A 15,596-nucleotide genomic window follows, 5' to 3' on the forward strand; every position below is an offset into this window, starting at 1 on the left:
ATACCACTAGCTAATTTATTTCTGTCGTAATTATATTATATCAACAGTTGGTAAGGGGCTCGGAGTTGAATCATATCTTGCGGGTTTAATTAGGTCAAGATCATGGGTGTGACTAATTTGAATTACTGCTTCAATTTGTTAGTGGCTAAACCGATATTCGCAAATATAGAACTGGCCTTTGTCACAAGGTAAGGGGTCCGTTTGGCTAAATTTGAAAAAAGTGACTTCTTATTTAAAATAAAAAAACTTAAATTTATAAGTTTTTTTTAGTGTTTGGATGATTTGACTTAAAGGTAATGCCGTGTTTGGTACATTATAATATTATTTTTAAAAGAGTGTAAATTATTTTCAGCAAAATTACAGTATAATTAAGAAATTGATAAATATTTTTAGAAATTGATCAGAATTTTCGAATTAATTTCAGCTCTGATGTACTGCTGCAGATCTGACTTTAAATTTCAGCTTCGGAACAGTTTAGAGATTTTGTTCGATCCTTCTTCTCCAGTCCGAGCCCAACTCTGTCACTAGAGTGTAATATATTTTATTTTGCTATTTTCATCAACTTTTATTTACATAAGTATAATATTAGCAAATTACTGGTATAATTCCGGTTTATTTTAGTTTTGCGTCGGAGCAATCTAGTCATGGCAGTTTTCATCTGTTTAACATAATATTGGGACCTCATTATATGTTAATATATCTTTGTTATTGTATTAGGGATTTATATACGATCAACTCCATCTTTTTCTTTATTATAGTTTTTTAAACAGGCATATTAATCAATTTGATTATAAAAAGCGAAATTCAACCCAGCGGAAATATATGTGACAATCAAAAAGTTGATAGCCAAAATGGAGACAGAAGGGGAAGTCGCAGCTGGAATTCAACTTTAGAAATTTTAAAGGAACTAGTGAATGGTATTTGTAGCAGGTTTACACGTGGAAACCAGCCGAGCAGATCACTTTCTCATTATCTCGAATTCTCCATTATTTCTTCTCAACATAAAAGTCAGTCACGTGGAAATTCACGCATAATCTACGTGACTGTGTGTTTGCGATGATTACTTGGGCTTGGGGGTTTAAATTGATGGGTTAATAGTTTGACGAGGCAAAAGAACAACTTGCTAACGTAAGTTACGTAACAACCAAATTATATAACATATGATGGTGGATCTTGATCAATACTTCGACCGCAATCAGTGACATGCGATATGACGATTGACGGAGGTAGGGTCATGCATGAACTGGGATTTTAACGTATATCGGATGGAAAAAAAAAATTGAAGGGGCGAAATTTTTTGTGTAAAAAATATATTTCGATAATGGAAATTTTATTGACAAGTTCATGAATTTGCATGTCTTGTCCTTTTCTACGTGCCAAACAGACCCCATCATTGATTTGAGATATTGATAAGGTAAATGTCTATTCAATGCTAGGCATAATGAGTATAAGGACCTTAAAAAAAATCTTTTCGTCCTATGAACTTTAAAGTGTATGAAGTTTCATATTTCATTTTTAAGCAGGGCAGCAGAGACTTCATCTAACTTAGGTTAATTTAGGTCAGAGGCAGTCCTACGTCAAGATACCCCCTTGAAACATTTTGGTAGTGTTCCTGGATCAGAATTGAAATAATGACTCGGAGCACATGGAGCTATCTTCTTACATGAGATTATTATATATATTTGAAGAGACCATCAAGATTTGTTAATTTGTGAGGACCGAATAAATTCCATAATCAATTCCTATGCTCGAATTTGGATAAATAAAGCTTTTTGACAGATCAAATAATCAATTTTCATACTCCATTCAGAATCAATTAATTAAGCTCCTAGAGAGGTTTTGGCGGAGCATGGCCATCCCATGCCCCGATTCCGCCGCTGGGATGAAATAAATTATAAAATACTCTAAGGTAAACAAACAAATAACATGGAGTATTCATTACAAAACATAAAATCTAGAGTTATTTGCGACTTACATTTCCTATAAACACTTTCACGTCGATGGGTTTCGGACCTTCGGTTTGTTTAAATTCGCACCTTTTTAACGATATCTGTTTAGTCTGACTTTAGTCAGGCCGCAGATATTTCAATTATTACATAGAATAATAATTGCTAAAAGAACTCACACCCAATCCTACTTATAAATATTGTCATATTTGTCTCTGTCTTAGTTATAGAAGTTCATTTTATTTAAAATATTTTGAAATATAATAATTTAAGAAATATTAAAAAAGTATAGAAAACATACAAGGAGAGAGAATATTTAAAACATTATAATATTATATATACAAATAAATTTATTCAGACATATAAATTTATTTTTCATTTATAAATAAATTGAACCCATAACTATTTTATTTTTTTTGAAGGCGAGTTTACCACCATGTGGAACTATATTGGAATTTGGAAATAGCTGGACCGCGATTCTAGTGACCAATAAACTTTTTCCAAGTATCTCTCACCCATCTCTGCTTAAAAAGAAATAAAAAAAACAAACATGTAGATAATGCGAACATTGCCATATCCAAACGAAGCCACATAACGATGCCACGTGTAATCAGACAACAATCGATACTATTTGTCTATTTCATTGTACTATTTATTTTTACTGGATAATCAGTACAGGAAACTGAAGTAAGCAGATGGCAAGTTCAGTGATGATGAGCTCGGTGAGTCTGAAGCCTTCTCAATTTAGTGTTGAGAAATTAGGAGCTGTGAGAGGCCTTCCTTCCCTCGCAAGGCCCATTTCTTTCAAGGTTCAAGCCAGCGGTGTCAAGAAGATCAAAACCGATACTCCTTATGGTACGAACAACCGAATCAAACCAAACATATTCGACTTATTCCGATACTAATATATTAATAGACACTAATTTTTAGAGATCCGGAAAATTGCTGGTAAAAAATAATACTAATAATGTGTTGTTTCTTAGTAATCTATTATACTGTGCTTTCAGGAACTGGTGGTGGCATGAACTTGAGGGATGGAAAAGATGCATCTGGAAGGAAGCCAACGGTTAGTAATAATTCTATTAAATGTTAAATTATTAATCGAATAATATAATACATTTTGTGTCCAAAAACCAAAAAGAGAAATTATAAATTGCCTGATTGAAAACTTGTTCAGGGCAAGGGTGTGTACCAGTACGTGGACAAATATGGTGCCAATGTCGATGGATACAGGTATAGTTCGCATTTTAGAAATTAGTGTCTATTTAGTAAATATAATATCATCACATTCGACCTTAGAATTAATGTTTTATTTTCTTATGATGATTTTATGCAGTCCCATCTACGACCGCAATGAATGGTCCGAAAGCGGAGACCGATATGCAGGAGGTAATAAAGAATCTCAAGGAAACACTATAGAGTATAGATCTACAAGAAGATGATAAATAAAGTAAAATAAAAATAAAAGAAAGTAATAAAATTTGTTGGTGAATGTAGGTACAACTGGTTTGTTGATCTGGGCAGTGACGCTTGCCGGTATTCTTGGAGGAGGAGCACTACTTGTTTACAGCACAAGTGCTTTGGCAAGTTAAGATATCGCCTCGTATATGTAAATCTAGATCTCCATCTTCTGTATTAAAAATGTAACTTGTGTCCACATGTCAAGATCGAGTATAAAATATTGTTGTGTGATCCTGCAACTTATTTGTCTACACCATCTGTTCCTGTGGTTATAGATTATTCTTTTCGGTTTAAAATTATCTGCCTAGGCTGCATAAGTTGTACAACAATTTTTGGATCGAGCTTTCAGTTTTAAGCTGCATGATTTTATTTCAACAAAGTACAGGTACTTCTGGTATATGGTTCTCTACTTTACTGTCATAGCCTTCTAAATTCCACTGCTTAACCAAACATTGCATACCCGGTTTTCTTCCGAGAATATCCGACACGTGTTTTTATAACATTCACGGTCAATTGAACAAGTGTTATTTGAGTCATGTATACATAAATAAATAACTAATACTCCCTCCGTTTCAAAATAGATGTCTACTTCCAAAAAATCACATAGTTTAAGAAAAGTGGATGTTTATAAATTAATTGCATTGAATGATCATAACATGTGGAGTGAGATTGATCTAGGAAATATAAATAAGAGATATGTGGAGTAGAATTGACTTTGGAAATATAATTTTGCATTGAAAGTTGTAGTGGACAAGTAGTTTGAAACATAATTTTTTTTTCAAAGTGGACATGTAAATTGAAACGGAGGGAGTATATGTCGAATATGTATCAAATTGTTAGTTCTTTTCGGACCAACTGCAATAGATCAAAGGTGCTGGTATTGAACCTTACCAGCGAGACTTACAAGTGAGAGTGGCAACCGGTCCAAAATCGAAAAATTGAAACAAATATAGTATTGGCATTGAATTTGCTCCAATAAGAGAGATCTAGTATTAGACCATCTCGAATTTCTCTTATATAACATGTTTGTACGACGGGGTAAAATTGAATTGAATTGGGTGAATTTGATTTGGTGCCGTTCTGATTTTCAGAAAATTTGTTTTTGAACCAAGACATGATATATACGTTTAAATGAATCATAGTGAAATGAGGAAAAATACGTTTAAATGACCATTGTCCACACTTCACTGAATTTCTAGTTATAATTTTTTAAGTTTTTCAAAAAAGAATTATAATCTATTAAGGTCTATCATATAAAAACTGTCATAAATACGGATAGAGAGATTTTTTAAAAGTTTTTCGGTCCATTCAATTTATTATTGTTTTTATTTGATCTAGCAAAATAGCACACGACAATCATATCATAAGTTCATAACCTTGCATTCCAAGGCCCGTATATGGTAGACTGGCCTACCAACAAAGTGCATAGTCAAGCCCAGCCCTTCACAAGCTAAAAAATACAGGTGATGAAAACATAATTGTGCACGATGGAGTGGACTATATACCATTAGTTGCAATTAGAGTGCAGTTATGAATTACAATTTACAAGTTCAAGGACCACATACATGATACATCATATTAACATCCACTCCCACAAATTTAATTAACGAGAAATAATTCGAACAATAAATCTCGTAAAATATATCGTTGTAACAAATTGATCGGAAAGGGAAAATGTAAAAGTGCATAAAAAAATATTGACCGAAAACAAAATATCATTGAGATAGTTATATGAGATGCTTTGGCTGGTAATTTAGTTTAACAGAGTTTAAACATGTGCAAGCCACTTGTTTGTCTCTTTCCACTGGATTATACAACAGGAAGATAAAATTTGCAGGTTGTTTTTGGCCTTTTGCCGAAGCTACAGTCCCGTTGTAAATATACAGTGAACATGAAAAATTAAAGAGAGAAACAAGGTACGAGATTTGGCCAGGTGGTACGGAATTCAACAAATGCTGTAGTAGTAGTGTTAAATGTTCATTTATATTTACGAGTACTAGTGTTTAGACTGATTGTATATTTGTATCCAACGGCTGGGATAATAAAATGGTAAAAGCTGCAGCAGGGATGAGTTTAAGGGGAGAGGACACATGTGTAGTTTTAATTGGTCCTCGGACTAGATGAAATCTACAACCTCCAGACTTTCATTTCTTGATCGGTTCTTTATGCCCCCGTTTGAACAAAGGGTTCTTGATCGCTTCTTTACTTCTCAATTTTACTTGGTTTCTTTATTTTAAAAATGAATTCATTTTTTTATAGTTAATCTATATTGCCCTTATATATTTAAAATAGTCTACAAACAATATTTATGATTTAATCAGTTAGGAGAATTTTTATCAAATAAATAATGATAGCGTGAAACTTAAATAGATTTTGATTATAATTTATTCCCTTTGTCTTCTAAATAAATGGGTTGGTCATAGATATTTGAAAAATATCTAAATAGTGATTTAATAAAAGTGGTAACTGATTGTTACTTAATGTATAATAGAATGGATATGGGGGAGAAAATTAATGGATGTAATTATTTTATATTATAGTTTTTGTTTTTATTTTTTTGCCAGCTAAAATTTTAGTTTTTGAAAAGTCGTGAAGTATATAAATAATCGAAGAAACATCCAAAATGGCCGCGAAGAAGACACAACCCCAATACGATTTAATAATCACTCGAAGACGAGTTGTGAATCGCTTATAAGTTCCGTCAATTTCAGAACCGAAAAATACAATTATTATTGCACGCAGTACTCTCGACATAAATAACTCAAGTTAGCATAAATGTGTGATATTATGATTGTTACTGCAACACGTTTCCGGGGGCTCTAATTCACAACTCTGTGCAAGATATACGAAACAGTGACCTTACTGCGCTTATTTAATTTACAGGGAGGTAAAATGCACGAAGGTTTAAACAGTGATTCGAGTACTTATCTTCTTCCATCTGCATGCATGCTTTTACAATTGTGTTCATGCGACTTAAAGGCAAATCAATGGTGGGACATCAATATACAAATTTGCTCATTAATATATCAGAGAAATTATTTGTGCAAGTGAATTGATAGCTTGCCATTTTTTCTTGATCAAGTCGAGATGAGTCGAATGTAGAATGTTCTTGAAATTTTTATCCACGAGTTTATTATAAGTTTGTTCATGATTTTTTGTTAAAAAATAATTATGCTCTACCCTAATTGCGTTTGAATACTTGGTTGAGAGAGAGTACAAGTTCGGATCTTTATGAAACACATTCCGTGTGTGTCGGCTTCAAGGCATATGAAACACTCAAAGTGATTTCCGAACTTTGTTAACTTGGCAATGTGTTTTAAATGTTCCATTCTAACTGCATGGGACCATTGCCGGAAATAAAATCGGAGTGAATATGCATTGAGCAAGTTGCTGGGACAAGATAATTGAACTGTAGTCAGGGGTGCCAATTTTGATTCAGGTTGTTTTTGCCTATCAACTTTCTGGGTCAATCCGAACTGATCCAAATCCGTATCATCAAGTTTTTAGATTAAATTAGACTTGACCCAAATTTGAAATGAGTTCAAAATTTCAATTTAAATCCGACTTGAATTTAAATTTATATAAATATGTGACAAATATTCGTAGTTGTTGAACTGTTTCAACATCCGGGTTCAGATATATTGGAACAACTTGAACCCGACTTGAATTTTTCGGATAAAGAATTATTCTACCTAATATATAAGAATTTCAATAATATTTTGTAATTTTTCAAGTAAGTTCGTGTTTTGAGTCAGATAAGGATTTACTTTTATCATTCCTAGAGATAAATCCTAAAAAATGATCGTTCACAACAATTTATATGATTTTCTACCTTGAAAATGGCATTTAAATTGCGGATAGAGTGATCATCGTACTCATAAATAATCAAGATTATTGTTTTGTATGTTACAAAATACAGAAGATAGTTTGCTAGAACATGTAAAACGGACCCATGCAATAGCAGATGGATAGAAACAACAGATAAAAGCTGTCCAGAGATATTTGTAGAAATGGAGAGGGAGCTTTTACATATGCTATCTGCACTCCATAATAATGTGTTGTACAGAAGCCACAACAGCAAATAAAAATATACGAGTGATCGAGATGGAGAGATGTTGGTGCAGAAGGCAGGAGGGGAATCTATACGGATTAAATATGTAAGATAAATTGCAGAGAAAGAGAGACCGACAGTCTATCCATCACGTTGTTTTTCTGATTTCTGGCCCTCCTCTTCTTTTTCTTCTCTCCCGCTCTCTCCTCTCTTCCCCTGTTTTCCCTTTTTAGTGCCAACTGTAGTATTACTTCACCACTGTTTTGATCATCACTTATTAAATCACCTCAAATACGTCTTCTTTTTATCTCATTTCAAATAAAGAATTTTAAATAAATGGATTTTTGTTTTTATACTAATATTTGAATGTCTTGAATTTTAATTTGTCAGTCAATTACACTAGAATCTCCATATCTTGCATCCAAAAAAAGGGTCCAGGTCCTAGCACGTGTATGCTGGAAAGCTCGTATACAACATACATTTACATAGTCTTTGTGATGGTTAGATAAATATCGAGTGATTAGGATTGTAATATTTTTTTAACACGTTCAACAAATACAGATAAATATGTTGGTGGGAATGAGTAGTAGCAGTAGCAGTAGTAACATAGAGGCGAGATTACTACCAAGTGTGGAGAGAAAAGTTGATAAGAGAGCAGCAGTAGTTTATAACATGAAAAATGTCAGAAATAATTGGCAAGGCAGGAGAGTACAGGCCAGGCCAGCTTAGCAAGACAATAAAAGGGAAGAGTGTTTTGAAATGAAATGATAAAAAACACTCAACTCTTTCCCGTTAAGGTGCCTGGAGCCTGGAGGAGCTAGCTAGGGTTGGTTTCAATTGGACCCTCATCATCACTGCATATCTGTAATAAAATCTATACACGACAAAACCCTCAAAATATGTAAAAAGAAATGTGACTACTACTACTGCCGACTACTCTGTCTTCTCTTCTCCCCCTCTGCCCCCTGCTCTGCTCTCTTTCTGCTTCTTGACCGCATCAAAGCCAAGCCCCCCTTGTAGTCTCTACACTATTACACATGATTTATTTTTATTTCTAGCCCCCTGTGTTGAATTACTGTATAGCCCTCCTGGGGTACCCTTTCCAATGGTGTTTCTGATTCTTCTTGCTGGCAACCTAAATAAAGGTGAACCACATTCAGTCTTGCCAACTTAAGACCATCAGTCTAAAGACTATTTACCCTTGGAGGACTGCATTTATAGAGGCGCTACAATGTATCCATAGTTTCCTACCTAACTCTCCACATTTAGTCACACACACCTTGGTTAGATTGTTGTTTTTTACATTTCTTTTGTGTAATCTTTGTACAGCTTCGTATGTGTGAATAATAATACTACATGTATCATGTTAATTTTATCGAGGGTCTTCTTACCTCTTTATATGTTTTAATACATAAGCTATTAATGTACGAAATATAACGTAAAGGAAGTGTGAGACATCACATGACTAGTCGAATCGTATGGAATTAAAGCTGCATTCACTTGGATTGAATAAAATGAGTGGAGAAAATGAAATGAAATTTGTATACTAGATTGAAATTGAATGAAATGGATTTAAAGTGTTAAGTTAACTGGATATATATATATATATATATATATATATATATATATATATATATACATATATATATATATATATATATATATATATATATATATATATATATATATATATCTAGTGTTAAGTTCTATGGAGTACATAAAAACATTGGAGTATTGGAGTACAAATCATATTTTTTTAGTTTGATCCTATATAATATCTTTGATTATCCAAATTTTGATATAATCTATCATTTATAAGTTGTCTTGCACATAATTGTCAATTAATCATTAATATCTTTCAACTTTAACAAATATTAAGATTATTGTTCTGCTTATTGGTTATATTGCAGAACATAGAGTCCTATGATTTATAAAAGTAATTATTCTACCATTTGATCACGATGTTTATGTTGCAGAACATAATGTGCAGGTTGTCAAATATTTACAAATATTATCGGACAAAAAAATTGAAATTTAGATGACTAGATTACATTTTATCAAACTTTGTACTCCAATACTCCAAATTTTTTTTACTCCATAGAACTTAACTCTATATACCTATATATATATATATATATATATATATATATATATATATATATATATATTTAATTTGGATCAACTACATTTTATTACCTAAGTTTCGGATAATTGTCCAAGGTATCTTTTAACTTATTTTACCATCACATCTTGTAGTTTTTTGGCCTATTTTCGTCTATTTTGATCTATGATAAAATTAAGAACATATAACAGTTTATAAAGATAAATCAAATAGACAAAATTGGGCTAAACTTGTTCATAGCATGGGATCGGAACATGTTAAAGCATATATTGTGTAATTATTAAAACTTGTTCATAGCAAGGACTTGTTTCCTATTAACCCGAGTTGAACATAGATTATTGGGTTCAAACAAGTTTTTACTGTACAAGCAACTCGATTTCACGCTTTAAACAAAAATCAAGTGGAGTAATTTGTTATCAAACCAAGTCCAAACTATTTTTTATTGAATCTAGCCGAACTCCACAAGTTTATCAAATACTGTAGTACAATTTTGAGTCCTAGCCGGAGCTTTTTGTTTACAGCTAAGAAACATCATAATTGGTTTTTATCTAACAAGACATATCGCCATTGAAAACGACAACTGACTAACTTGACAACAACACATACTCGTTAATAACCAGGCTCCTTTCTCTCTCACTTTCTCACTCCCTCTCATGGGGACACTTCCTCAACCAACACACAAATCTCAATTCAATTTATTGTTTCTACTTTCTAGTCAGGCTCCTTTACTGAGTAACTTAGTTGCCAACAACACAAGCGCCACCACTGTTTCCGACTCGTTGATTAAAGACTGTGAAAATCTATTATCTCCTTATATTTTGTAATCTAAATTCAGACAAAAGGTGATTTGGCAGGTTCATCTACAACCCTTCAAAGACAGCTACAGGCCTACAGCCACTGTAATTGACAAAAGCAAAATCTAACAAACGCAGTGATAAAAATAGCTACTTTGCAGATCTTCTGCGTTTGTTAGGCTTACGCAGCCTACTGCTTTCAAAGTAGCCTTAAGCTTACATTGAAACATCAAATCTAGCTTTCAAACCTCAATTTTTACTTTTCAGGAAACCAAACATCCAACTTTTACTAGGAGTGATTTTAACCACAACATTAATCACGTCTGTTGGACAACAAAACTGTACTGGTATGGCCGAAGTACAGGTGCATTTATAGTAGACAATATGATCGTAAAAATCAGAAATCGGAATTATATACCCTCGCTGATTCAGGATTTATCATATTTTTTTTGATAAATCGAAGATTTTTGGTTAAATTAGAGTATAATTGTTGAACTGGTTAAATATTTTTTTAAAGAATTAATCGCATATTTTTAGTAAATCAGAGTTTTTTAGAACATTGGGTAGACATGTATTCTTATTCGTTTTAATTCATCATTCACCTTGCATTCTTTTCCTCGAGTTTACGATTTATTCGATTTATCCGATACATAAAAACCGATAAATGTGGTCCTCGATGGCCTTTTAACTGCGTTTGAGGTTCAACGGTAAATTCAAGAAATGAACAAGCTTGGGTCCGGAACCTGGACATTCAAGATGTACATGTACGTTGTACTTCTATCTTAAATCAGATATCAAGATATGATTTCTAACAGATCTTTCAACTTGGCCAAACCTCAAACATCTACAAAATGTGAAAGGCATTACAATTCCTAATCTCATTTATCACATACGAACAGGTTAATACCGCTATTATCTCCGTAACCCGAGGCAAAACCCTGACTAAAGAGAGTATTATATTTGCGAGATCCATGTTTCATATTCGAATTTTTGAAATGCATACAATATTCGAGATATGTACGAACTGCCGAGTTTAAATTAAGTTAGAGGGAACATCCGGGAAGCTTCACAAGGCCATTTAGGAGACAGGGAGTGATAAGATAAACACATTAATCTGCTGGTAGTAAACAATAGGAAAGGCATACACTAGAGTCCAGAACATGAAACGAGCAGGTTAAAAGAAAAGTTTTGGAATGAGAGTGAGATGCAATATAGAAAACAGATAATATATTTTTATATAGTCACCAGAGCTGGCCATTTCTGAAAAAATTTCAGATGTGTAGGGGCATCATTTCCGAAGCTCAACCACTGGAAACAGTAATCATCAAATAAAGAAATGCATTCAAGTAGATAATACTACTCCTTTTTAAGTTTTGTTGCACACTTTGAAGACCGAGTAGCTAGAAACATTACATCAAAATTTTTAATTTTTATTATAAAAAATATGTAATTAAAATTTATTTCATAAAAATAAATTAAAAATAGAAATTTATATTATCAAATAAACCTAATAAAAAATATATGCCACAAATCAAATCATCATCATATTACAAAAAATAGAGGGAGTATCAGACACCTAACATGCCGCTCACATGTTACATTACATTGCTGCCTCAGTACTACTGCACCCCTTCCCCAATACAACTCCTTCCACGGCGCGTTTAACACACGCACACAAGTGTGGTAACGGAAAAAAAACGGAGATTCAAATTCCATAAGGTTCAGGGAAAGGCTAATTAGCTAGATTAGAATTAAGCATTTGACGATGGTAATTAACAATGTACATAGTCCTAATCAACAAAAATTAGACACCGGAATAGAGAACGCACTGTTAAATAGTGATGTTAATTACCAATACTAGAGTCTATCAGACTAAGAAGATCGATCCGTTTTGTTCTTGCTGCTACTCTGCTGCTGGTGGTTACGGCTTCCGTTAGTACTGCTACCGTTATCTCTTTTGTGCGGAGGAGCCGAGAAAAGAGGGAACCCAAACACGCCACCAGACTTCGAAGATCCACGGAGTGAACAAACGGGAACATTCAGAACAGGAGTCACCCTAACATTAGCCGAGTACGATCTTTCAACTCCGCGGTGCTTGGATCGAGGACCGCCATTGAAGCTACTCGGACTACTTGAACTCCTCTCCAAGCTCTGGAACACAATTTTCCCCGATGAATTCATCCTAGGGCTATCCAACGAGACGCCGCCTCGAGTTGTCGCTGCTGCATTGCTGTCCGCTTGTCTCCGTATTGGACTTTTGCTGATTTTGCCTTCGGTGGAAACCGTTCTGTGCTTCACAAGCCTGATTCTAGGTGGATTTTGGTGATGCTTATGTGTGAGGTTACTTGAATGAGGCTTCTCCAGATCGAGAGAGAGACGAGGGAGATCATCGTGATCGTGACCGGAAGAAGAAGACGATAGAGATAAACGAGACGATATCGAAATCGACTCGTTATCGGTGTCTCTAAGCAACGGAAGGCTGAGAGAAGAGTCAGTTGCAGATGCGGGAGTGGATTTTGTGTTTCTGTGAAGAAAATGTTTAAGAGACTTGGCAGCACCAGAACCAGTACCATTACTAATACCAGTATTAGTATTAGAACTGAGCGAAGTTTTCGGGCTTTCTAACTTGGCATTGTTGTTCTGGTAGAGCCTCTTGAGTCCTAGAAGCTCCTTCCAACGGCTAGAACACCTCGGGGCTTTAGGTGAAAACAAGTACGGATCCATTCCGGCAATCTCACAGCTCCGGTGGACTTTTGGCGTGTCCGGCAACGTGGCTTCCGACGAGACCTCCGCCGGCCGGAACTGCAGCGGCATTAACTTGCCGTCGGAGAATAATTCGTCGGCCGGTAACATTGTGACTGGAAAATCGAGCCGGAACTCAAAATCACCGGTATCATCTCGATCTGCTTCCACTTCACTGTCGTCGACTATTTTTTCGGGAGACTGAGGTCTAGGCTTGACAGTAGGCTTTGAAACTTCTTCGTCACGGCCGAACGACATTTTCGGACTCAACCAACCGTACGTCGGAAAAGTCGCCGGACAGTCCAGAAACTTCTCCGGCGATAATGAAATGTTGTTTATGCAAGCTGATGCCATCTCCGACGATCATGCAACACAACAAGGAGAAATTGAAATCAGTCGGTAGAGAGATATCGAGGGAGAGACTAGAGAGACAGAAATGAGAGAGATAAAAGGGGGAGAGAGAGAGAGAGTTCCCGCTTTGGTTTGTCAAGGGTTTGGAGAGGCTTTGATTATTTACTGAGATGTGTGTACTTAGAAGACCGTAATATAGGGCGCATATATATAACCAGAATTATGAGGTGGGGTCAGGTTCACAGCTAATCATATCTTGACAACTGTGTTTTGGTCAAAGTTTTTGGATTACGTGGCAAGTGAGAGGAAGAACTAGCACTGGGTCTTTTCATCTATACTAAACACGTTTCCCAACTTTATCTAACGGTTTGTATTGTGGTCTCCGACCTGCTCTCTAAAAAATTTAAGACACTTGTTGCAATATTTTGTTTATTTGAAAATTTTGGCTGGAGAAGCTCCACCAGTCTCTTATTTTCATTGCTAGCCAGCTAATTAGCGAGGATAGTGATCCGAAATTAGGATGAAATCTGAAAAAAATTAATTAATTTTTTTGTTGTCAAATTAATTAAATTTAAAAATAAAAAATATCATTTAATTTTTAGATATATTTTTAACAATATTATTTTATATTTGTCTGTAATTATGAAATTAGTCAAAATTTGATCAATTGATCATAGAAGCATTTTTAAATAAATTGAGAAGAAAAGATTTTTTAATTTTTTGTCATATTAAATATAAATAATTTTATAAAACAAATGTAATAGAAAATACGGGAAAAATATATGAGATAGGAAGGGGAAAGAGAGGAAAGAGTATGTTCTCTTGATCATGCAAGAGTGCACACATTTTTGAGAGGTGAGCTCCACAAACAAGATTCTACAGTAGTTATATCATGAAGAAATAGTAGTAATACCTAACCCATAGTAATGTTGAAATTATGCTAAAGTTTCAAAACGGGTGGGTGCCTGGTAATATAAAATCAAAGAAAACGAAATAAAAACATCAGCGTGCTTAGCCCCCTATGCCTTAGTATTTTCTTCTAGCCATGGCACATTTCATGATGTAACATAGAGATAACAGATCCGCGGAGAAAAAGTACTGTTTAAAGTAGGTATAGTATCCATTTGAAAGCTAAAAGTGTATGAAAAGATTTGCTAACGTAAAAGAAATTATAGTGACCACAAAGTTGGGAGTTGCGAGTAGAAAGAGTTAAACGTTGTGGTCACGAAAATGGTCCAGCTCCAACAAACCAAGCATCATCAACATAAAATACGAATGAATTTTTGAACCAGCAATTTGGCACACTTACAATATTCTATTTCTAGCCCCGCTCCTCCCTCATCTCAAAATGCAAAATGTGGTGGTCCACACCCCCACACTTCTCACACCCCCACATAGACCACACTTGTTGAATGATATGATATCACTCCATAGTCTTTTTACAATCCACCTTTTTAACCACCCTATGCAATAGAATAATCACATAAAGATGATTATACTTTTACTAGGTTGTTGCAATAATATTCTTGCTTTTTATTCTCTCCTTCTCGAGAACGGAGCTCCTCTAACTTTTCCCGTTATTGGATTATGCCAAGCTCCTCCGTTTCATTATACACGCTATAAAACTTTACAATGGGTTTGGTATGTTAGCTGTGCATGACACATTTGGTCTAATTAGGATGTGATAACGCTTTTGAATTGGTCTAATCACGGGCCTCTACTATAATAACAACACACGCTCTATCGTTTTCGATCCTCTTAGTTAGAACAACTCAAAATTGGCTCCATTGCTAAAATGCATAGAGTAGTCACTTCAATCACACTGAACATATCAAGTTATCTACTCGTGCTATCTAAATATATCGAGTTGTCGGTTTTTTTTTTTTTTTAACCCAAATTCATTACGTATTCCTTTGTTGTTCATAGACTGGAACTTACCGATTTGCTCAAGTTCATCATACATTTCACAATTTTGATTTTGTTATCAAATCAAAGAAAAATAATCTATTTAATATATTTGAATAAAACGAAATAATCAATTTCACTATTTCTTTTCCTGTGATCACACATTGCAACTATTATCAGAGTTGTTATTTACGGCGGGTCACTAAATTACAAGTTTTACTTGT

The 15,596-nt window shown here is 34.3% G+C and overlaps 2 protein-coding genes across 2 annotated transcripts; one reads left to right on the plus strand and one right to left on the minus strand.

Annotated features, from left to right (window-relative positions):
• The first annotated feature begins 2,597 nt into the window (after positions 1-2,597).
• LOC108216708 (photosystem II 10 kDa polypeptide, chloroplastic) lies at positions 2,598-3,804 on the plus strand. The gene is made up of 5 exons (XM_017389541.2): positions 2,598-2,801; positions 2,954-3,012; positions 3,124-3,179; positions 3,283-3,335; positions 3,444-3,804. Exons 1-5 carry the CDS (start codon positions 2,642-2,644, stop codon positions 3,536-3,538), a joined length of 423 nt encoding a protein of 140 aa, XP_017245030.1. The 5' UTR covers positions 2,598-2,641; the 3' UTR covers positions 3,539-3,804.
• Positions 3,805-11,876: 8,072 nt separating this feature from the next.
• LOC108216328 (uncharacterized) lies at positions 11,877-13,656 on the minus strand. The gene has a single exon (XM_017389065.2). The coding sequence runs from the start codon at positions 13,468-13,470 to the stop codon at positions 12,247-12,249; it is 1,224 nt and encodes a 407-aa protein (XP_017244554.1). The 5' UTR covers positions 13,471-13,656; the 3' UTR covers positions 11,877-12,246.
• Positions 13,657-15,596: the final 1,940 nt, after the last annotated feature.

Source organism: Daucus carota, chromosome 4, assembly GCF_001625215.2.
Source record: "Daucus carota subsp. sativus chromosome 4, DH1 v3.0, whole genome shotgun sequence".
Lineage (NCBI taxonomy): Eukaryota > Viridiplantae > Streptophyta > Magnoliopsida > Apiales > Apiaceae > Daucus > Daucus carota.

Excerpts from the sequence above, each read along its gene's own strand:
- LOC108216328 (XM_017389065.2), bottom strand. The coding sequence starts at position 13,470 with ATGGCATCAGCTTGCATAAACAACATTTCATTATCGCCGGAGAAGTTT.
- LOC108216708 (XM_017389541.2), top strand. The coding sequence starts at position 2,642 with ATGGCAAGTTCAGTGATGATGAGCTCGGTGAGTCTGAAGCCTTCTCAA. Across the intron at positions 3,013-3,123 it reads CATCTGGAAGGAAGCCAACG|GGCAAGGGTGTGTACCAGTA; the intron begins GTTAGTAATAAT and ends AAACTTGTTCAG. Across the intron at positions 3,180-3,282 it reads GCCAATGTCGATGGATACAG|TCCCATCTACGACCGCAATG; the intron begins GTATAGTTCGCA and ends GATTTTATGCAG.